Here is a 20,940-nt window from a genome sequence, read left to right on the forward strand (position 1 = left end):
TCTCAACTCTGACCTGTTTTACTTCCGTTTTCTAAAAACGAAAGTAGAGATAGCAGGCACGAGCAGGAGGAGATTGAAGATCAAAGAATCCAGGTTGCGTGTTTAAACTCTAATATTTTAATTTGTCGTTGTGAATTTACAAAGTTAGTATTTATAGTTGAATAACTGCAGCGGGTCTAGACTCTAGATCTGGAAATCTAGGTTTGAGGCTCAGGCTCAGGCGTCTAGCGTACCGGTTTGAAAAAAAAATCTTCCAGACTCAAGTTGAAAGTCCTGTCCTAAGAAAAGTGACAGAGTGAGCTGTCCGCTGTACTTGACTTGTATAGAGTCAACTGTTTTCTAAGTTTTGACGTCTGTAATAAAATATAAATATAGATCTAGATCTCTAGAATATATATGCCGTGGCAGTGACGACAGTGAGTGTGACTTGAAGAATGTTATGATGCATACTGTGACACTGACTGCCCCTGCAGGTGGGGGGCCCCATAGTTTTACTATACTATGGGCCATGGGGGAGCAAAGAATACGCCTGCCGTGATACTGCGTGTCGTAAGAGGCGACTAAAAGTGCAAAGGTCTGGTCGCCCGAAAAGTGCCAGTGAGTTTGCAGAGGGCCAACTACCCAACCCAGTAAAGAACAGTAAGTTACAGAAACATGGACAAACACAGCTTTTTAATTTTTCTGTCTTGGGAGACGGAGGAGCTTCTGCATCAGCAGGAACAATGAAGGACAGCGAACAAAGCCGAAAAGACTCTTCTGACCCGAAACCTTATATGTCGAACAAGTCTCTCCGGATTGCGTCGTGGAATGTTCGCACCTTGTATGAAGCAGGAAAGAGTTCTCAAGTAGTACAAGAGATGAAGAGATACAGGCTGCGCATACTAGGAGTCAGCGAAACACACTGGATACAGTCTGGACAGAAGCAGCTCAGCTCGGGGTAACGAGTTTGTATTCTGGGAGGGAAGACAAGTACCATGCGGAAGGAGTGGGAGTCATTTTGAGTAAGTATGCACAGAATTCACTTAGAGGATGGGAACCACACGCAGAAAGGATCATCATGGCTTCATTCACTACAAGGAGCAAGAGCATCAACATGAATATAGTCCAAATCTACGCCCCAACAAATGATGCTTCGGATAAAGACAGGGATGCCTTTTACAGCCAGCTCCAGGGGGTCATCGACAAACTACCAAGGAAGGATGTCAACATCATAATGGGAGATACCAATGCCAAGATTGGTCAGGACAACGTGGGGATGAAAGAATTTTGGGACAACATGGCTAGGGACAAATGAATGAGGACGGTGAGCGATTCGCAAATATATGTGCTTTCAACAGTTTTGTCATTGGAGGCTGTTTTTCCCCACCAGAGGATTCACAAGGCCACTTGGGTTTCGCCAGATGGAGTGACGGAGAACCAGATATATCATTTTTGTATCTCTCGTAGGTTCAGGCACTCACTGGAAGATGTAAAAGTACAGAGAGGGGCAGATGTTGGATTGGATCATCATCTACCGTTGGCAAAACTCAAGCTTCGACTCAAAAAGCACGGAGCCAGCACAGGAATCAAAAGAATGAAGTTCCAAGTAAGTCTCTTGGACGGACACAAGAAAGAAGAGTTTCAGCTGCAGCTGAGGAACAGATTTCAACCTGTGGCTGATCTTGGCGGAGAGGACACGGAGGTGGATACACACTGGACCAAGGTCAAAGATATCTTTACATCAACATGTCAAGAAATACTCGGTGTGAAGAAATGGGAGCACAAGGAATGGATTAGCCAACACTCATTGGATTTAATTAGGATAAAAAGACAGCTGAAGGCAGAAGCGAATGCAAGAAGAACAAGAGGATCAAGAGCGGATGCATTGGAGCAGTACAGGACAACAGCTAAAGATGTCAAGAAATCACTAAGAAAAGACAAGGAGGAATTCATGAACAGGCTGGCAGAGGAAGCAGCGGTAGGAGGGCACATGCGAATCCTTTACCAGACCACAAGGACACTTGCTGGAAGATACGGGAAACCTGAAGTACCAGTACAGGACCAAGAGGGGGAACCATTTTTGGAAAGAATGCTCAGTCTAAACGATGGGTACAGCATTTCAATAGTCTCCTGAACAGACCACCACCGAGTAACCCACCAAACATCCTGCCAGCAAGAAATGAGTTACCAATCTGCTGTGATGCTCCTTCAAAGCAAGAGATTCTGGATGCCATTAAGAAGCTGAACAAAGGTAAAGCGGCCAGTCCTGACCAGATTCCACCTGAAGCCTTAAAAGCAGATGCCATTGTGACGGCAGACATCATCCTCCCACTGTTTACCGGGATCTGGAATGAGAGCAAGTTCCCAAAGGATTGGAAAGAAGGACACCTCGTGAAGCTTCCCAAAAAAGGGGATGTCAGCAACTGCAGCAACTACAGAGGGATCACTCTTCTCTCAATACCAGGTAAGGTCTTCAACAGAATCATTCTGGGGAGAATCAAGACAAGCTACGAATCCAAGACTACGGGATAAACAGGCTGGTTTCAGGAAAAATCGCTCAACCACCGACCAGATTGCCACGCTGAGGATTACATGTGTATTGTGGAACAGTCCCTGGAGTGGAACTCCCAGCTGATGGTCAACTATCCTGACTATGAGAAGGCCTTTGACAGTACAGACCGAGCAACACTATGGAAGATAATGAGACACCACGGAATCCCACAGAAGTTGGTGATCCTCATCAAGAGCATGTACGAAGGGACAAGTTGCAGGGTTGTACATGATGGCCAGCTCACAGACAGCTTTGACATCAAGACTGGTGTGAGACAGGGATGTTTATTATCACTGTTCCTCCTCATATTGGCAGTTGACTGGCTGATGAAGGAAACCTCCAGAGGACACAGAAATGGTATAGTGGACACAGTTGGACGATCTGGATTTTGCAGACGACTTGGCGCTTCTGTCGCACACCCAGGAACAGATGCAAGCAAAGACTTTAGTATTAAACAGCCTATCGGAGTCTGTGGGATTGAGGATCCACCCCGGAAAGTCAAAGGTCCTAAGGACAGATCAGATGCACTATGAAAGGAGCAGGTCACAATAGAAGGAAAGACACTAGAAAATGTTGAATCCTTCTGCTATCTTGGGAGTATAATTGACAGAGAGGGAGGAACAGGTGCTGAAATAAAGTCCTGCATTGGAAAAGCACAGGCTGCTTTCATATCTGTGGATAGGATTTGGAAGACCAGAGATATCTCACTTCGAACAAAACAAGATTTTCTATTCAAATGTGAAGTTGGTCCTGTTGTATGGATGTGAGACATGGAACGTATCACAGACTTGCATAAAGAGGATCCAGGTTATCTTGAACACGTGTCTAAGAAAGTTACTGAGGATCAGATGGACAGACAGGGTCACCAATGTGGAAGTGTTAAGGAAAACAAGACAGATCCCAGTCAGAGATGAGGTAGGAAGAAAGCGGTGGTGATGGATTGGACATACTCTCAGGAAGTCATGCAGCTGCATAACGAAGAAGTTTTGAATTGGAACCCACAGGGTAAGAGATCAAGGGAAAGACCACGTGGAACCTGGAGAAGAATCACAGAAATCGATGTACAGAAAAGTGGGAAGACGTGGAATAACATCAAGAGGCTAGCCCAGGATAGAGAAAGGTGGAAGGTGTTTGTCCGTGGCCTGTACCCTGGTGCAGGGTGAGAAAGGCAATGATGATGATCTGACACTGATACCTTTAACCTAACTACTATCTGATTGTAACCAGGTCCAGTGGGGGTAGGTGGACCAAAATTTGGGTGGGGCTTAGGTTGCTTCCACTTCTTTACCACCAAATAGCAAGCAATAAGAACAAAACTGTGATGATTTTTCTTTATTCACGGCGAGCCACGGCACAAGAAGAATCATCTTTGTCTTCCGTCTCTTTGTTGTTCTAGATCAAGTTTAATCCTTGTGGATGATGGGGACAAAGCCGTTTCACCTCCAAATTTCCCTAATTAATTTTCGTCTGATGAAAAAGTCGCGTCAAAAGTGGTTTGATGTAATTAGATCTAGTAACTGTTAAATCTCTGCTGCACACAACAACAAACATGCGTACCCCACACTCCAAACATTTACCGTCTATGAGATGGATTAGGCCGTGTAGTCACGGAAAGTAGAACGCGCCTAACAAAGGTCCAATGAGCGCATAGGTATCTGTGTCACTGGGGGAAAGTGTGTCGTAAACATTCACACCATTGTCAGGGCTGGGAGAGCGTGAGCCCTCTGTGCAGTGTTATTTTTTTCAAGTCTTCTACCTTTTTACAAGAAGGGTTTCATTGAGGAGGGATCGTGGGAAGGGGCTCGTCCTTTGCTGAGCCCTTAAGACATTTGATTGGCTCTTAGGCTACTGTAGTTGTAAGCGGTGACAACAGTGATTGGATAAACGAGCGAGCCGCCAAGTTGATCCCTCTATGTTCATTGCGTGCGATCATAACGGTTTCATCTGCTTATTTCGTTTTTTTCATTTGCTTTGGGTTAGAGTTGGGGGGTGAGGAGGGGGGCTGAAGGCTGTGAGCCCATCACTACCCACAGCCACTGATTGTAACTAGATCTAGCTTTGTCTTGTAATTGTAGGCCTACTTGTACTAGCCTAGATTAGATTTCTAGATCTAGACTAGATCTGAAGATACCTAGATTCTAGGATCTAGATGTAGACTGTAGTCATTACAGATGTCACTAAATGTGAACTCATAATTTTATAATAAGGCCGCAGCTATTCGGACTCGAGTCTGAATAGCCTCCCATAGCTATTTGGACTCAAAACTCCAATGCGCGTGCGCAATCAACAGGTTTACTGGATGTGAAGCGGACAGGCAATTCGTCCTTAGCCTTCCTCGGTTTCTACGATATGTGGCAAAAATTTTCAACAAAAATTAGGAAAAGTATTAGTGACTTCAAAAGTGAACAACAGTTGCAAAATCTGAAATACTACACAACGAAGGCAAACAGGGAAACGGCAATCTGAGCTCAAAGCAGTGAAAAAATAAAATTGAAAATCAAAGTTTCAGAACAACGAAGAATTATAACTCTATCAATGAGTAGTCTAAACCCGCTTTATTTCACGAGGAGAAAGACAACAAATCATTGATCAATTGGAAGTCCAGTCAGAAATTAAGCAGAGAAAAGTTAAAACCCTTCCAAAGGGAACAAAAGTCAGTCATTCAAAGTAACACTGGTTTAAAGGAAAAGCTTTTCCAACAGCATACTTTACATGATGTTCAAATAAAATCTGGACAATACTATACCGCGCATTGGGGTTTGAGTCCGAATAGCCATGGGATTATTCAGACTCGAGTCCGAATAGCCACTTTGTTGTGATAAATAATCATCATATAGTTTCTATTCAGTTCATCTCATTAATTTTCCAGTGTGGAATGTTTTATTCAGACTTCTACTTGACCTATAAGTTGGTGAATTCTGGCCCAGTAGGTATAAAGATTGAACCATGAAAACCTCAGATTTCCCTGATATTACTGGTAAATGTTCTGACTTGCTATTGTTTTCAGAAATTTGATTTTCTTAAATAGGCGCATGTATGTATTGAGTATAGGATGCATCAAAGGCACTTATGTTGGATAGAAGTAAGTGTTGTCAAGCTCTTAGCTCCTCTCTACACTTGTCTTGGCCCGATAGAATAGGCTAACACTAACGATGTCACCTTAGCAGAGACTGAGCCCACCATTTCGGAACTTCATGGTGACCGTAAAGATGGTTCCAGTAGGGAACGGGATAGAGGGTGCCCACGTCCCTCATGACTCATTGGAGCAGAGGAAGATAGGACTAACGCTAACATTACTTAAACGCAATCCCTCATCATCACTCATCACCACTATTAATTCTAAAATCATCACCTCTCTCAGATCAATGACTTACATGTATAATCCTGGAATCTCTATCCGCTATTACAGTTAATTGATATACTAAGTATGCATGTAATACACTATTGGACACAATCATATGCACTTTTTTCTACTAATCAGATGGCGTCAATCTCATATAAATGGGCAAGGGGGGAAAAAAAGTGTTGTCAAGATAAAGAAAAAGAAACATGGCAGGTCCCTTTAAGAGATCGTCAGTAGTTACTCAGGGTAGTAAAAAGTCTGGGAATATTTTAAGCTTAATATTAATAGATTGTCTTTGACAGGTGGCTGTTAAAGTTGATACCACTGGAGTCAGGGAAATCTCAAGGCAAGGTATCTGACAAGTCTGAAGAGAATGCCCAGACTGGAAAATTACCTTCTCTACTATTCTACAGCTGGGTCTAGATCTATTTTTGTTCAAGCCAACAACATTAATATATATATTACAGTGCAGGCGGGGATCAAATCCAATGTCTGACTTATTCAGACTCAAAGACGGACACAGGCTGAGGCACCGCAGCTTAGAGTAGTTTTTGCTATGCTTTATTTTGGGAAAGTTAACTTAACGCTCAACTGAAAAATACCAGTTGAAGCTGGCTATATAAGACTGTGTCATGACAGGGTGGAATCGGGCGCTCGTCGGTTTTTAAATATAATATGGAGTTGTTGATCCGGCCTATCATTGTAAAGCTTTTTCTTGCTTTTGGTGGAAAAAAAATTCTCATCTATCGTGTCAAGAAGTTGAGATATTTGCGATTGAAGAAGGTGGGGATGTCAGAAGTAAAATTAGCTTGACAATGGCTGCCAAAGTATGGTGACTTTTTAAGCTTGAGTGTCCCTGGAAATGCAAATTTAAATTTTAAAATTGTTTTGCCTTTGATCAATGTTTTTCTATAAAATCCTCACAGAAATGTGGTTTTAAATGGACTTAAAAGCAGGGTTGGTGATTTTTTTTTTTTTTTAAATAAAAATTTTAAAAATCGATTTTTAAAATTTTAATCAGGTTTCTTAAATTTAAATCGGATTTTTTAAAAAATTTTTAATTTGTTTTTAAATGTCGACACAGTTTGGGATTTTTGGTGGCTAAAAGTATATTCTTTTAGTGCAAAATGCATTGTCTTTATTTTAACTAATGATTAATTTAAGCAACTGCAATTTAAGAAAGCCTTAATCTGCTATATCAGTGAATTATGGCTACAGACAAAAAATGAAGAAAATGCCAGTCTAAAAGGAACGGAGGGGGGGGGGGTAATTATGCATAGATAAACTTGCATTTTATTACAGTGTGTGCGTGTGCGCGCGCTTGTGTTTGTCTAAAAAGAAAAAGAAAATGCTAATTTCAATTATGAAAAAAAAGTAAATTGAATACTGTATTATTTTACTACTTACAGTGAGAAGGGGGAAAGCAGACTTTTAAGCAATTTTAGTCTACTAAACCTTTTATCTTTTTTATAAAACCAAGGAAAGAAATTCTGAATGTTTAAAGATGTAAAAACAGAATACATTTTTAAAAAGTGATTTAAATCACTTTAAAATCAAGTTGATTTAAGTTTTTTTTAAATCAACTGATTTAAATCGACCTGAAAAGTGATTTAAATCACTGATTTTTATTTTTAAAATCAAGTTGATTAAAATTTTAAAAATCAACTGATTTAAATCAACCCAACCCTGGTTTTCAATTATGAAAAAAAAAGTAAATTGAGAACTGTATTATTTTACAGTGACAGGGGGGAAAGCAGACTTTTAAGCATGATTATATTAGTCTACTAAACCTCTCTGTTTAATAAAACCAAGGAAAGGAATTCTGAATGTTTAAATATGTAAAACCTGAATACATTTTTTTGAAAAGTGATTTAAATCACTGATTTTTATTTTAAAAATCAAGTTGATTAAAATTTTAAAAATCAACGAATTTAAATCAACCCAGCTCTGATTTCAATTATGGAAAAAAAGTAAATTGAAGACTGTATTATTTTACAGTGAAAGGGGGGGAAAGCAGACTTTTAAGCATGATTATATTAGTCTACTAAACCGTATATCTGTTTTATGAAACCGAGGAAAGGCATTCTGAATGTTGAAATGTGTAAAAACTTGTTTGTTTGTTTTTGTAAGTGTTTTACGGCACTCGCAACTGCATACGGTCATATGAGCGCGCGGGACACACTAAACTTTTTCCGTTGGTAGGAAATTTTGAATTTTGCCCGGGTGGCGGCCGAAGCCTACTCTTATCGATTTTAGACCACCAAGGGATCTTTAACGTGCATAACTTGCACACGGGACCTCCGAGATTTTTCGCCCTTGTCCGAGAAGGCTAGGTGTAGATCTTTCCCACCAGAAGATCAGGGTGTGGCTGAAAGACAGCAGTAAGAAGAAGCCAATGAGTAGCAGTAGAAAGGCTGCAGAAAGAATCAGGAGCCCAGAGGAGGGGGGCAAAGGAGGTGAAGGGGTGGGGGGCAGAAAGAGGAGACGAAAGCAGACGACAGAACATTGCTGGAGAGTAGGAAAGGAGGTGAAAGGAGACAAATTTAGAGAAGAAAATATTTTGGTCGCTACCCGGATTCGAACCCGGGACCTTTGAATGAGAGGCGAACACCTTAACTTCTAGGCCACGAGAGCCCCCGTGTAAAAACTGAATAAAAATAAAAAATTTTTAAAGTGATTTAAATCACTGATTTTTATTTTAAAAATCAAGTTGATTTAAATTTTAAAAATCAACTGATTTAAATCAACCCAACCCTGTTTAAAAGGTTTAGAGCCCAAAAAAAAAATTCGATGAAAATGGGCCAACTGGCTGAAAGTTAGTTTCTTCAATTTCATTATTTTGGTTAGGGCCTGATTTTACTATAATGCCACACAAATGATAGATGTCATAAGTTACTATTTTAATGAATGATTATATCCCATATATAATTTATTAATGTACTAGTAGTGAAGAGGGTATGGTGGCGGAGAGGTTAGTGCGCTAGTCTCCGAGCCTCAGATCGGACACGGATATTTTCGCCCCTCCTTCCCACCCAGCAGTAATGGATACCTGACTTCGAGTTTGGGAAGTAAAGGCGGCTTGGAGAGGAACTGGCCACTCTACCACAATATATACTGAAAGCCAAGGAAGTTGTCTCACTAACAAGGCAATCCCCAATGTCCGGATCAGATGCGGGAACAACTTTACTTTTTACTAGTAGTGTACATGTCTACTGGATATTAATGTGTTTAGTCTGATCTTTACTTTTCTTTTCTTTTGCAGAACTGAAAGCTGAAGATGCTGCACGTTCTCAGTGGAAAAGAGCTTTGCTCTGGGCAAAGAGTATCCTTTTGGTGCTGTCACAGACTGCTCATGTGTAGGCTGTTCTCAAACTATGTGAGTAGTTGTTTCCAGTTACATCAGTGTCTTTGAATGTAGTAAAACATCTTGGCTCTTATGGGGTCATTGTGTCTTTCATTTAGAACTTTTTTGATACTTTATCATAAAAGATAGTACAGTCTAACCTGCCATGACGGCCCCCTGTTCAAACGGCCACTTTCCATTTCCCCCCTTGTGTTTTTTCTATATAATTTAACTGTGTAAAACGGTCGCCTGTCCAACGCGGCAGCAGCAACCTTATTTTATCAACCCACTCTCAAATTTACCTGCTTGTGAGGGAAACGTGATCCGTCATAACCTATAAGCCCCGCCCACAACTCATGCACAAATGGTGTGTGAGGTGACTTGTCACTGTTTTGATTACCTAATCTGTAATGAACTAACAATGCACACTGACGTGAGCTTGCAACAGAAGCGCCACTCGTTCTCCGAGTGGTGGCGACCCATGTGTGTGTTTTACCATGGCACTCGGTCTTCGTCTTACCTACATAATATTTTGTTTATTTTACTCTTGCACAAAATCAGCAACAAAAAGAAAGCTTACAAAAAAACAAACCAGCAAAACAACACAAAACACCCTTTTGAATTTGCCTTACAGCAGTCTTAAGTCTGAAATCAGCCCCGCTTTGGACCTCAGTAGAGAATGATTTGCTTTCTTCCTTTTGATCAGTCCTGCATAAGATGGCCACCTGTGTTATACGACTACTTTTCTCCATGACAATGGGTGGCTGTTTTACACAGGTTTGACTGTATTTTGAAAGTCAACATGGCAATAAAAACTCTGTTGTTCTCATTTGTGTATTTCATAATTGTTCTAATAATGCACGGTGCACACCGTTAGCCATGTTAGAAGAGGGCAGACTGTTTTGTAAGTGGTTGCTGAGAAAGGCAAATTTTACCTCTATGTTTACCACATAGTCTGACATAGCTATGAGAACTGCAGAGAAACCATGCAGATTTATCAACAAGACTTTCAGAGATGCATGCTAGAAACAAAAAGGATGGAAAGAGAAAGAGGCTTCCTTAAATTATACTGTCTCCTCTCCCCTTCCATAGACTGCCCACAGTAATTAGTCAAGGATAAAAGTACAAGTAGAAAAGGCCATCATCATCATTGATCCCTAGGACACAAACAAAAGATTTCCATCCTTTTCTGTCTCTGGCAAACTTTCGCAACTGGCCCCAGTAGTGTTCCATTTTCTGCTTTCAACATGTCCTTCTCCACTCAAGGTTTCCATGTCTCCCGTGGTCTACCCCTGCTCTTGTTCCCTGAGGATTCCACTGTAGTGCTTGTCTGGTGATATAAAGATTTGTAAATCCCTCAAGTGGAGATGTTTCTGTACAGACTGATTCCAGTGGGTCTCGCGGATTCCAAGTATATGGAGGTGGTATCAGTGCATCTCCTTGACAACTTGTTCAAATTTTCCAGCCTTACACAAGGTTGGAAGTTCCACAAACCAACCGGAAGAGACTTGACAGACGGTGGAGAGGCTATTACCCATCAAATATTCTATATATGAATGAGCTTTATTTTCTTCCCAAATGTAAAGATAGTTTTCTCCTATCTGTGCTTCTGCAACATTTGCTTTTTCAACAGGAGGTATTGTTAACCCCGTGACCCATCTCTCTTTTTCAGCAGCCACAACTTAACACTCCATGTAGTCACCTCATACGATGGGTCATTCAATGTGCTAGGGTCACATCAGCCCCATTCTTATCAATGCCATGATGTAGAAAGGGGACATCTACTTAATCATGAACACGATAGATTGATGGATAAGCCAATTTTGTTTTGTTCCAAAGACAACACCGAATTGACACCCAAATTTTTGTTACAATGAGTGCAGTATTTTTATTTGCGTCTTCGTGGTCTTTAAATTTGCTTCCATTCCTCAGACAAACCAGGAACAGACTCTACCTCATGTTACATGCCCACAAAAGATGGTAAAAAAGCTGGAAAAACTGAAACAGAAAAAGATGAACAAACAAGTGCACCAAAGACGCTCTAAACCCAAAGGTCCTCTTCTAATATCGTGCAAGAGGAAAGCCTACAACTTTCACCAGGGTCAGCGATTTAATGACCATGATGTCCACTCACTGGTCAGTAGCGGATGGAAAAATTCCAAGAGAGTCGGAGATTATTTCACATTGATGTCGCATTCAGAGGTAAGGTTAATCAGGGCCGCGTTACCCGTAAGGCTGTTTAGGCTGTAGCCTAGGGCCCCGCCCCTCAGAGGGCCCCGCGCTCGCAAACGCGACGTTTAAAAAATATTTTTAAACAAAAAAAATTGTCCTCTTGTTTGTTGTTTGTACACATGTATTGCTGTTGTTTTTACAGTTGTTGTTGTTGTTGATGTTGATGAGAAGGATTTTGATGCTACCGCTGTTGCTGTTGTTGTGGGTGCTGCTGATGAGTTTTCCGAAGTTGTCTTTTGACTACGCTAGGCGCTAGGCCGAAAACTATAACATTTTGTGCTTGTCGTTGTCTTAATCCACATTATTGGTGGATACCGGTAGGCCTACATCTTATCATGTTTTACAGTATAGCTTTCCATCAGTACGGGGTTACAATGCGGTAGTAGTAGCATCAACGTCATTGAGGGGCCCCGGCCCCGCGGCTCATGGACAGCCTAGGGCCCCGCACTTAGTTAACGCGGCCCTGAGGTTAATCTGTTGCTGTGAATTGTTTGTCATCATTAGTGAGGCATTAATTATATCCAGCAAGATTCTCAACAATTTTTTGCATTGTTTACCTCTGAACTCTTTGCACTCATAATTCCCTCTTGGATCTCAAAGAGGGTCACATTTCAAAAGAAGCGTCATGTTCACGGGTTGTTGTTTTTTTATTGATGTGCACACACAGAGTATTTTTTTTATATATTATGAGCAAAACTATCATTACTCATGTAAAATGTATGCTGTTATGGTACATGTGTCCACCTCTTAAACAACCTAATAGTGTTGATAGTTAAACTTATACCATTTCACTTCTTTTTTTTTGGGATGCATGTGTTTGTGACAGATAAGGTAAAGGAGAAATACTTCTTATTTTATTGAGAACTCCCAAATTTATATTTGTCAACTTCTATTGTTGTTGTTTTTTTTAATTTAATTTGATTTTTAGATCTGCCTTGTTCCCTTAAAATTATTCATTTACAGCAACAAAATGTCTGTTAGATAAGCTTCATATCTAATAGAAATGTTTCTGTAAATAAATAAGTCACAATTAAATTTGTGTCTCTGAATAATTGTCTGGAGCATTGATCTGCCAAAGTGGCTGAGAGCAGTAAGCTCTGTGATTGTTAATCTTTGCATCTTAGTTAATTTAAGCCCACCCAAATTTGTGGAACTCCTTGAGTTAATGTTCACTTTGTTATGCAGTAACCATCATAGGCTTAATGATTGAAAAAGTTCTGCATTTTTTACTTTTCCACAATCAAAGAAAAAAATTACAAGCTTTAAAACAACTCCGTTATACTTGCTGTTTATGTACATGTACTAAAATTTTCCCTTGGGTTCTCATGCTTCAGAACTTATTCTCAATCTCTGTTCTAGAATCCAAGTTTACAAACAGCGAGTGAACCTATCTCGTTCAGTGACTTAGGGATCAGCGAAGCCTTGTGTTCAGGACTTGAGGAGCTGGGCTTTCAAAATCCTACAGAAATACAGGTGACACCTTGTTCGACGTAATGAGATTTAATCGTTTGTTTTTGTTGTTGCGAGTAATGAGCTCTAGAAAGTCATTGTCCCATTGATAGCCATATTTCTTTACTTTACTGTATCTTCAGTTTTTGGAGAGGAAGTTGGTGAGCAAGACATACAGTCTAAGTCGCCCAAGATAACCATCCATTGTCACTGAGAAAAGTGGTTGTTTTAGACTGGTGAACATCTTGAACCATGTCATTATTATGATATGTGAGGTATCATGGTGAAATAAAGCGCTCGTCAAAGCAATGAAATCGAATAAAACTCATTTTTCTGCCAGTTTGGCAATTTTATTGAATTTTTTGTTTTCTTGGCTTAACACCTTTTGTGTCCTTTTAAAAACACATTTCGTGTGGATTTTACTGAAACACGTTAATTTTAGGCACACAAAATGTAAATTTTCAATTTCCAAGGACTCTCAAAGGAAGTTACCAAACTTTGGTGGCAATTTTCTATCAGAACTACCTCTGGAGCCAAGCAACCCCTCTTTATTCTATTGCAAATATCTCGACTCCTATCCAAGATTAATGAGTACTTTTTTCGTCTAGAGCAAGACAACAGAGCAAACTTTAAGGTGATACCAATAACTGCACATCCCCAAAATATGACATGCGCCTGATTCCAGCGAGTCGTGACTCAGGTTTTTTAAATGCAATGGAGGAAGTGGATAGTGGTCATTTGTACAAGTGATTGTCTTACACAGGTGGTCGTAAGAGCAGGTTCGACTGTATTTGTAAAACATAAGAACTGTGTATTGGTTTTTTCTTTGTTTCTTGTCTGTGATACAAAGAGTTTGCGGGGGCTCTCGTGGCCTAGAGGTTAAGGTGTTGGCCTCTCATTCAAAGGTCCCGGGTTCGAATCCGGGTAGCGACCGAAAAATTTTCTTCTCTAAAATTGTCTCCTTTCACCTCCTTTCCTGCTCTCTAGCAATGTTCTGTTGTCTGCTTTCATTTCCACTTTCTGCCCCCACCCCCTCACCTCCTTTGCCCCCTCCTCTGGGCTCCTGACTCTTTCTGCAGCCTTTCTACTGCTACTCCTTGGCTCCTCCTTATTGCTGTCTTTCTGCCACACCCCTGATCTTCTGGTAGGAAAGATCTACACCTAGCCTTCTCGGACAAGGGCGAAAAATGTCGGAGGGCCCGTGTGCAAGTTGCGCACGTTAAAGATCCCTTGGTGGTCTAAAATTGATAAGAGTAGGCTTCGGCCGCCACCCGGGCAAAATTCAAAATGTCCTACCAACTGAAAATATTAGGTGTGTCCCGCGCAGTCATATGACCTTATGCAGTTGCGAGCGCCGTAAAACACTTTACAAAAACAAAACAAAAAAACCAAAGAGTTTGCAGGGAATGTGTTTGTTTTGAAATTGTTTTCAGGAGCTGTTGTTTGTTTGTTTTGCTGGTTTCGTTCTGTGTCTCTTCTATTATTTTTCTGATCTTTCATCAGAGGTTAGCAATCCCAAGCTTGTTGCAAGGCAACAATGTGACATGTGCTGCAGAAACAGGTGAGAACCTTCCTGCCATTCAATAATGATACATTGAACAGGAAAGATCTTATTCAGGGTCAGTCTCATTGCAGCTTCATCAGATCAGATGTTCTTGTTTTCTCCTTGATTCTGGCTTGGTTTTTTTTAACAAATTTTTATTCTGCCCTCCTGTCTTGATTTTTTAAGTGTATGTTTTATCAACTAAAGCAAAAAACTGAGACTGTCCTGGTTAAATTGAGTTAATAAATAAAATAAGCATTGCAACATTTTTATTTCTTTACTATGATACAAGTGCAAGTTAATGATAGATACAGTCTGGCACGCAGCGAAATAGACAGGACGCTGAAATCTTTCCGTTATGTAGGAATTTCGCCGGGTACCATATATCTTTTGAATACAAAGATACATGTCTTTTTAAAAAATTCTGGACATGAAAATTTGCTAGGTTCATGCTATACTGTAGTCCTGTAAGGGAACTGTTAGTTAGGAAGTGGAAAAAAATGTATGTCTTTTTGTGATTTCTCTGCCATCAGGATCAGGGAAAACACTTGCTTATCTTCTTCCATCTATTGAGTGGATCCTGAAATCAAAAGAGTCTTTGAAGCAGTCAGAGTTAGGAAATGTCAACTGTCCAAATACCATAATCATGACACCCAACCGAGAGCTCTGCAGCCAAGTGATGGTAAGTGAAATTTTTCTCACCAGCCACCTCATACTACTACTACTATAGTATAAACAGAAGAAGATCACCGCCAGTGGATGTGGGAAGCCAAGAAACAAGAGAAGGATGTACCAGCACATACATAAACATAGATTATGTTCTGCTTTAACCATGTAATTGTTTTCTTTAAAATTTTACAGCATCTGTAGAAAAAAAACTTTCAAATCTCTGGAAGATGAGAGAAGACACAAAGCTTAGACCGCAGTCCTTTTTTCCCATTTAAAGTGCATGTTGACTTCTGATTTTTATTCAGAACCCACAGATCATACTCAGCAGTGGTTTTTAGAACAAAAAAAGAGTTGACCAATTTCTTCCAGTTTTTCACAAGTCTGTTACTTACCCCTACCCTTAAGGGGGTTGCAAAGGGAAAGGTAAGAGAGTGGACAAGTTATGCGCTCGGCTGTTTTTTTAAAGTATGTTACATGTTTTCATTTTGTTTTTGGTTATAAATAAACACAACGAGCCCGAAGCCATAACGTGGTGGGCGCTGTATACATTAATTTTGTTAACATGTATTACTTTTTTGTTCCTTTTCAGGGTGTAGCAGAATCTCTAACACCGTATGCTGATTTTGTCCCCCATTGTTCACTTGGGAGTCACTCTCCTTCGGTCAGTTGCTGTCTGTGGTACGGTAGTCTCCGCCTAAACGCACGGTGCTCGGGAGGGCTCCTTAGCGTGTGTTTACACGGAGCGTGCGTTTACATGAACATTTGCAAAGGGAGGAAGGGATGCAGTCATCTCAACTCCTTATTACTCTAGTGACCTCCCTTGAAGAGAGGGGGTCATTTTGGCAGATAACGGGACGGCCCGTGACTGTTTTGTGAAGGATTCCCCAACTGAGGTTAGGAATACAAAGGCGTTGAATGGGGGGGGAGGGGGGGGGGGAGAAAGACAGACTCAATATAATAAATTACATTATTATGCACTATAAACGTCGGGAACAGATAGCATAGGAGGAAACTGTTGGCGATAGTCAAAGAGACGACAGCCCAGCTACATGGCTTTCCAAGCGACCGCCCCCGACGGTAAATTCAAGCAGAATCATTCTCTACATTCAGAGAAACATTTCTCTTGTGATTCGTTGAACAAGTACGTTATAAGTTCTTCGAGCGCAGCTGATTAGGCTTACTTGTCTAATCTTTTATCCTGTCTAGATCTAGTGTTTTACGGCATTTACGTATATCGCGCATCAGGCCTAGATCTAACTAAACATTACAAGCAGTCACTCAAACACCAGTCAGAAACCTTCTCTCAAAGATACATTTCCAGCAGCGACCAGACCTAGATCTATGTGTCTGTGGAAAGTTGGATGTGAAAACGCTGTCCATCACTCTTTCTTAGGCGTGTCTTATGCAGGCTGTACAGGTTGTGAAAATTTTCCCTTGTCAAGCTTTACCTGTCGGCGTGTTTTGCGGATCAGAGCGTTTGTTAGAGGAAGTGACCGTGCGTTTGTACGTCTAAATTATTTAGTAAAAAACCCGTCAGATGACAAAAGCGTGCGTTTAGGCGGAGACTACTGTATTCAAATGTATTTTACATTTATCGGATTTATGAAAACATTTTATTGTGTCCTCCTGTGCTCATGAATGATTTAAGTAATGTGTACTTTAAATAAAAGTGTAATGACATAACCGACATAAAATATCGCTTTCCTTTGACATTTTTTTAAAACTTGGACTATTGATATCTTATATTGGGCTGCTCTAGGGTTTTAAGCTTTTATTGTATTGTAATTTTGACCTAATGGGAACTGCAAAATATTTCTTTGGTGCTGATAATTTCGTTCTGTTCTGCCATTTTTGTTTTCAAATTTCTTTCTCTTTTTTCCTTTTACCTTTTTCCTCTTCTCTTTTCCGTTTCTCTCTCTCTCCCCTCCTCTCTCTTTCCCTCCCTCTCTCTTTCTCTCTTGTAAATCCCTTGTAGCTGAAGTTGAACTATTTGTCTTCAGGGTCCAACCAGAAAGAGAATGGTAGCTCCTATGGATGTCCTGGTGACTTCCCCTGGCACACTGATCAATCTTCTGCACAGGAGTAAGTGAAGGATTACGTCAGTTTGCATGCTTATCCTTCCTCTTGATTTAAATATTATTTCTTATGCTTTCTACTGCTCGTTTTCTTTGATACTGTTGTAGATTTGGCCATTTTTATTGTCATTATTATTTAGATGTGAGTATTAAAAAATATTGCCTGTGTTGTTTGTTGTATTTAGTATTCTTGTGCTGTCTTGATTTTTACTTTTTTTTTCGGGGGTGCAGAAAAATTCATTTTTCTAAAGTTTTAAGGGGTTATTTTTTCAATTTCTTAATTTGCCTATCATTGCTTCTGTGATAAAAATCCGCTTTTTTATTTGACAAATCTGTTGTACATTATCCTTTTAATATGCTCAGTCAAAGACATCTGCTTGGTAAGGTTGAGGCATGAGAAAACTGAAAAATGTTTTGCTTCTCCTTTATAATTTGCTCCACTGGAGTTACGTCTTATCACAAGGGTGATGATATTGTAATCTTTGCCGTAACACCATACTGTGGTGTCATCCCTTCTGTGTATTTCTTTCCAAGAATACGTGTACAGTGGAAACGGTGGAAACTGTTCCAACGACCACCTGTCTAAGACAATCACTTGTTCAAAGGACGGCTTCCCACTTCCCCACCTTGCATTTTTCCATTATACCACCACTTTCTCCTCGACAATGGGTGGCCATCTTGGACAATTTTGATTTTACAGTGGAGTCCACTTATAACGAGTCCTGAAATAACGAGAAGTCTGTTATTAAGACACTATTTTCCCTTCTTTATCTTTGTAAATAAAATACTGCTATAGTGCAATCAGACATACACACGAGTGGATTATAGCGAAATATTGCTGCTGCTGTGCACGGTGCATAGGCCAGTTATATATATAAAACCTCGGATCTAGCAAAACTAAGACCTTACAACTCCTTGAGCGAAACAAAGAATGGGAGAGCCCATGTGTGCCAACAATGAAGTCCGCAGTGAATGAGTGGGGAGGGTGTGGTATGCGCAGACAAGCGGAGCGCATCATGTGATAGGCCAGCTTAGTCTAGATTATCTAGGCCTACCATGCCTCTCATTTCTCTGATGCAGGGATTGAGAGTTCACAATGCAGTGATGGAAGGAGCGAATGTGTGGCGTGCGCAAGCAGACACAAGGCACCACAGGGTGTGGTGGGGTGGGAGACAACACAGCGGGCAAGTTAGCCTAGAGCCCTTTCTTTCTGATAGCCAACGCCGAGCTGTCAACATAGCTAGCGCTAGAGAAAGCAACCTAATTCGATTTTTGATCAAGTAAGACCAAGAGGTCATGTTGAACAAAATCATCATCTGGTGAGATTACAAAAAGAAAAACAGAACACCAAACTCAAAGATTAGGCCTACTTTATTATTTCCCTTGAATTTATTACTGGATCCCTTAAACTTATGACGAGAGTCCTGGTGCAACGCACTGTTCGCACCTGTCCCCTCCCTCTCGTTATAACAGGATTCCACTGTACTTTTCTTTTCGTGTGTTCCTTGGAAATTTTACATTCATCCTGCTGCCTTCAAATATGCATTGCTACTTGACTCAGTACTCAACAACCTCTAAACCCACCCACCCCCACACCACCCTCATTTTTTAAAAATTATTTATTTAATAAATAGAGTTCTGAGGTACCCATGAGTGAATATCAACTTTATCCAAAATTTCTATACCAATGCTGTCTCATCACCAGATACCATCCAAGCAAGGAACTTGCAGCACATTGTGATAGATGAGTCAGACACGCTGCTGGATGACTCCTTCATGGCAGATCTGAATGAAATATTCAGCCGCCTTCAGGTAGTTTTCTAACAAACAGCTCAAAGTGGGTGCTGAATAGCTTTTCACTGCTACAATGACGTAGTTCTCGTCTGGTCTTTGAACTTATTCATGAATCTGGACTTGTACCCACCACTGAGAACATGTCTTTTCTTTTTTCAGTTGGGTTGAGCTCTTTCTGCAAGGGTTTGTGGTGTAGTTGTAGTGGTTATGCTTTTCACCATAGCACATGGAAGACATGAATTTAATTCCTAAAGGTGAAAGTTAGTTTGCCCAGTATCTCCATCTGTCTGCTGAGATGCATCACTCTCAACCAGAGTTGGCCTTGACCCAGACAGACAGGTGGAAGCAGCCTGTCCCTTAAATGACCTAAATTGTGTTGATTAGGGCTTAAAGTATATACAAGTACAATAACGTATGTGAGCTGCTTCATACTTTAATAGTGCCGTTGATATAATCTCCGCTCAAACTCAGGCCTACACACATGCGCGCACACACATACGCACACATGCTACTGTTTTATTATCTACCAAACATGGGGTTGCAGCCAGTTAGTGAATTTTGCAATATTTGATATTAAAACGCTGTCATTGTCGTAAAAAATTGACTGAGAGGTAAAAGAATGGGACCAGATACAAAAATTCTCCAGATACATTTAGGCATTTTGTATGAAATAGATAAATTTGGCATACGCAGTGCTTCCAATCTTCTGTATTTTTACGGAAATCTGTACTTTCTGGCAATTCTGTACTTGCTTCCCCATCATTATCAACTCCATCCGTGAAAAAGTGCGATGTTAAAAGTAGGGCTACCGAAATTCCAGGGGCAAAGGATCCATACTCACCATTGTATCATCTTGTATAAGTTACAGGTTTTAGAATTTATTATATGTCTCTGCATATCGCACCTTGGTGCAGGCCTTGTGTGGAATGGGGATCCGCCGTACCTTGTAAGCCTAAAGTGTTTGCGTTTCTTTGAATGGGTGATAGTGAGAGTAAATTATTACTATATTTTAGCTTTCTGTTCAAGATTGGCAGATTTTCAGTGTCACTGCATCTTGCCCTCCTCAGTTCTTACAACTCTCACACTGATAGGTCTACCTGAGACATTCAAGTTATTACTCTACTTTGAGTTTGAACAATAATCTTGATGAAAAAAATAGGTGTCATGGGTTGTTGGTATTCTCCTTTCATGGGTGGTTAGCGGGTGCTCTGGTGTGGTTTGGTCTTTCTTTCAAATCAAACAACTCATCCCTATCTTTCTGCCTCCTTTTCTGTGTTTGTTACTCTCTTGTAACAGTAACACCTCTAATCTTCGACACTTATATGACCTAATTGTGTAGCAAATCAAGTGCCGTATAATAAGGCTTATTAAAACAAAGTTCTTTTCACACTTGCAGATCATGCCAGCTGAGCAGGTCGCGGAGGACAGCTCTATCCTGCTGGGCACTCAGCTTGTGCTGGTCAGTGCCACCATGCCCAGGAATGTGGGTCAGGTGCTGGGGTCTATTGTACCAGTAAGTGATCTTTATCTTTGCAGTTTTTGTTTTTTCTTGCAACAGGACTCGGGAGTCAAAGGTTCTGTTCTTCTTTTCTTTTTTTTTTAAAGCTTTTCTGTCAGTTTACTTCTCTTTGTTTCTGCCACTGGCACATCTCCCTCCCCCCTCCATCTTTCTCTCCTTCCCTTCCTTTGTCTCTCGGCTGAGTCTCTGCGCACGCAATTGCATGCACAGAAATTCAAATTTTACTATACGCACACAATTATTGTGTGCAAGGTGTCATAGTTTGCCATAAGCATGCAACTGTTTAGACACGTTGAGTTGAGTCTTTAAGCACAGTGTCAGGTTGAGACTGTCATACCGAACCAGAAAAAGTGACATTGAATCTATAAGAAAGGCTACTATTGAGTGATGTGAAGGAAAGCCACCCAGAGTTATACTCCATTATGTTTCTATGCAACCTCGCG

General features: G+C 40.6%; 1 protein-coding gene across 1 annotated transcript in view; it reads left to right on the plus strand.

The window, feature by feature from the left end:
- The first annotated feature begins 27 nt into the window (after positions 1-27).
- LOC101846328 (probable ATP-dependent RNA helicase DDX28) overlaps positions 28-20,940 on the plus strand; it is a 36,436-nt gene continuing 15,523 nt past the window's right edge. Inside the window, exons 1-10 of the mRNA XM_005090750.2 lie at positions 28-93; positions 9,136-9,249; positions 11,149-11,418; positions 12,808-12,921; positions 14,401-14,458; positions 14,974-15,122; positions 15,699-15,770; positions 17,110-17,191; positions 18,890-18,996; positions 20,375-20,491. Coding sequence (XP_005090807.1) covers positions 9,151-9,249; positions 11,149-11,418; positions 12,808-12,921; positions 14,401-14,458; positions 14,974-15,122; positions 15,699-15,770; positions 17,110-17,191; positions 18,890-18,996; positions 20,375-20,491 — 1,068 coding nt within the window. The 5' untranslated portion in view covers positions 28-93; positions 9,136-9,150. The remainder of the gene's footprint in view (positions 94-9,135; positions 9,250-11,148; positions 11,419-12,807; positions 12,922-14,400; positions 14,459-14,973; positions 15,123-15,698; positions 15,771-17,109; positions 17,192-18,889; positions 18,997-20,374; positions 20,492-20,940) is intronic.

This window comes from Aplysia californica, unplaced genomic scaffold (genome assembly GCF_000002075.1).
Source record: "Aplysia californica isolate F4 #8 unplaced genomic scaffold, AplCal3.0 scaffold00021, whole genome shotgun sequence".
In the NCBI taxonomy this organism is placed as follows: Eukaryota; Metazoa; Mollusca; class Gastropoda; order Aplysiida; family Aplysiidae; genus Aplysia; species Aplysia californica.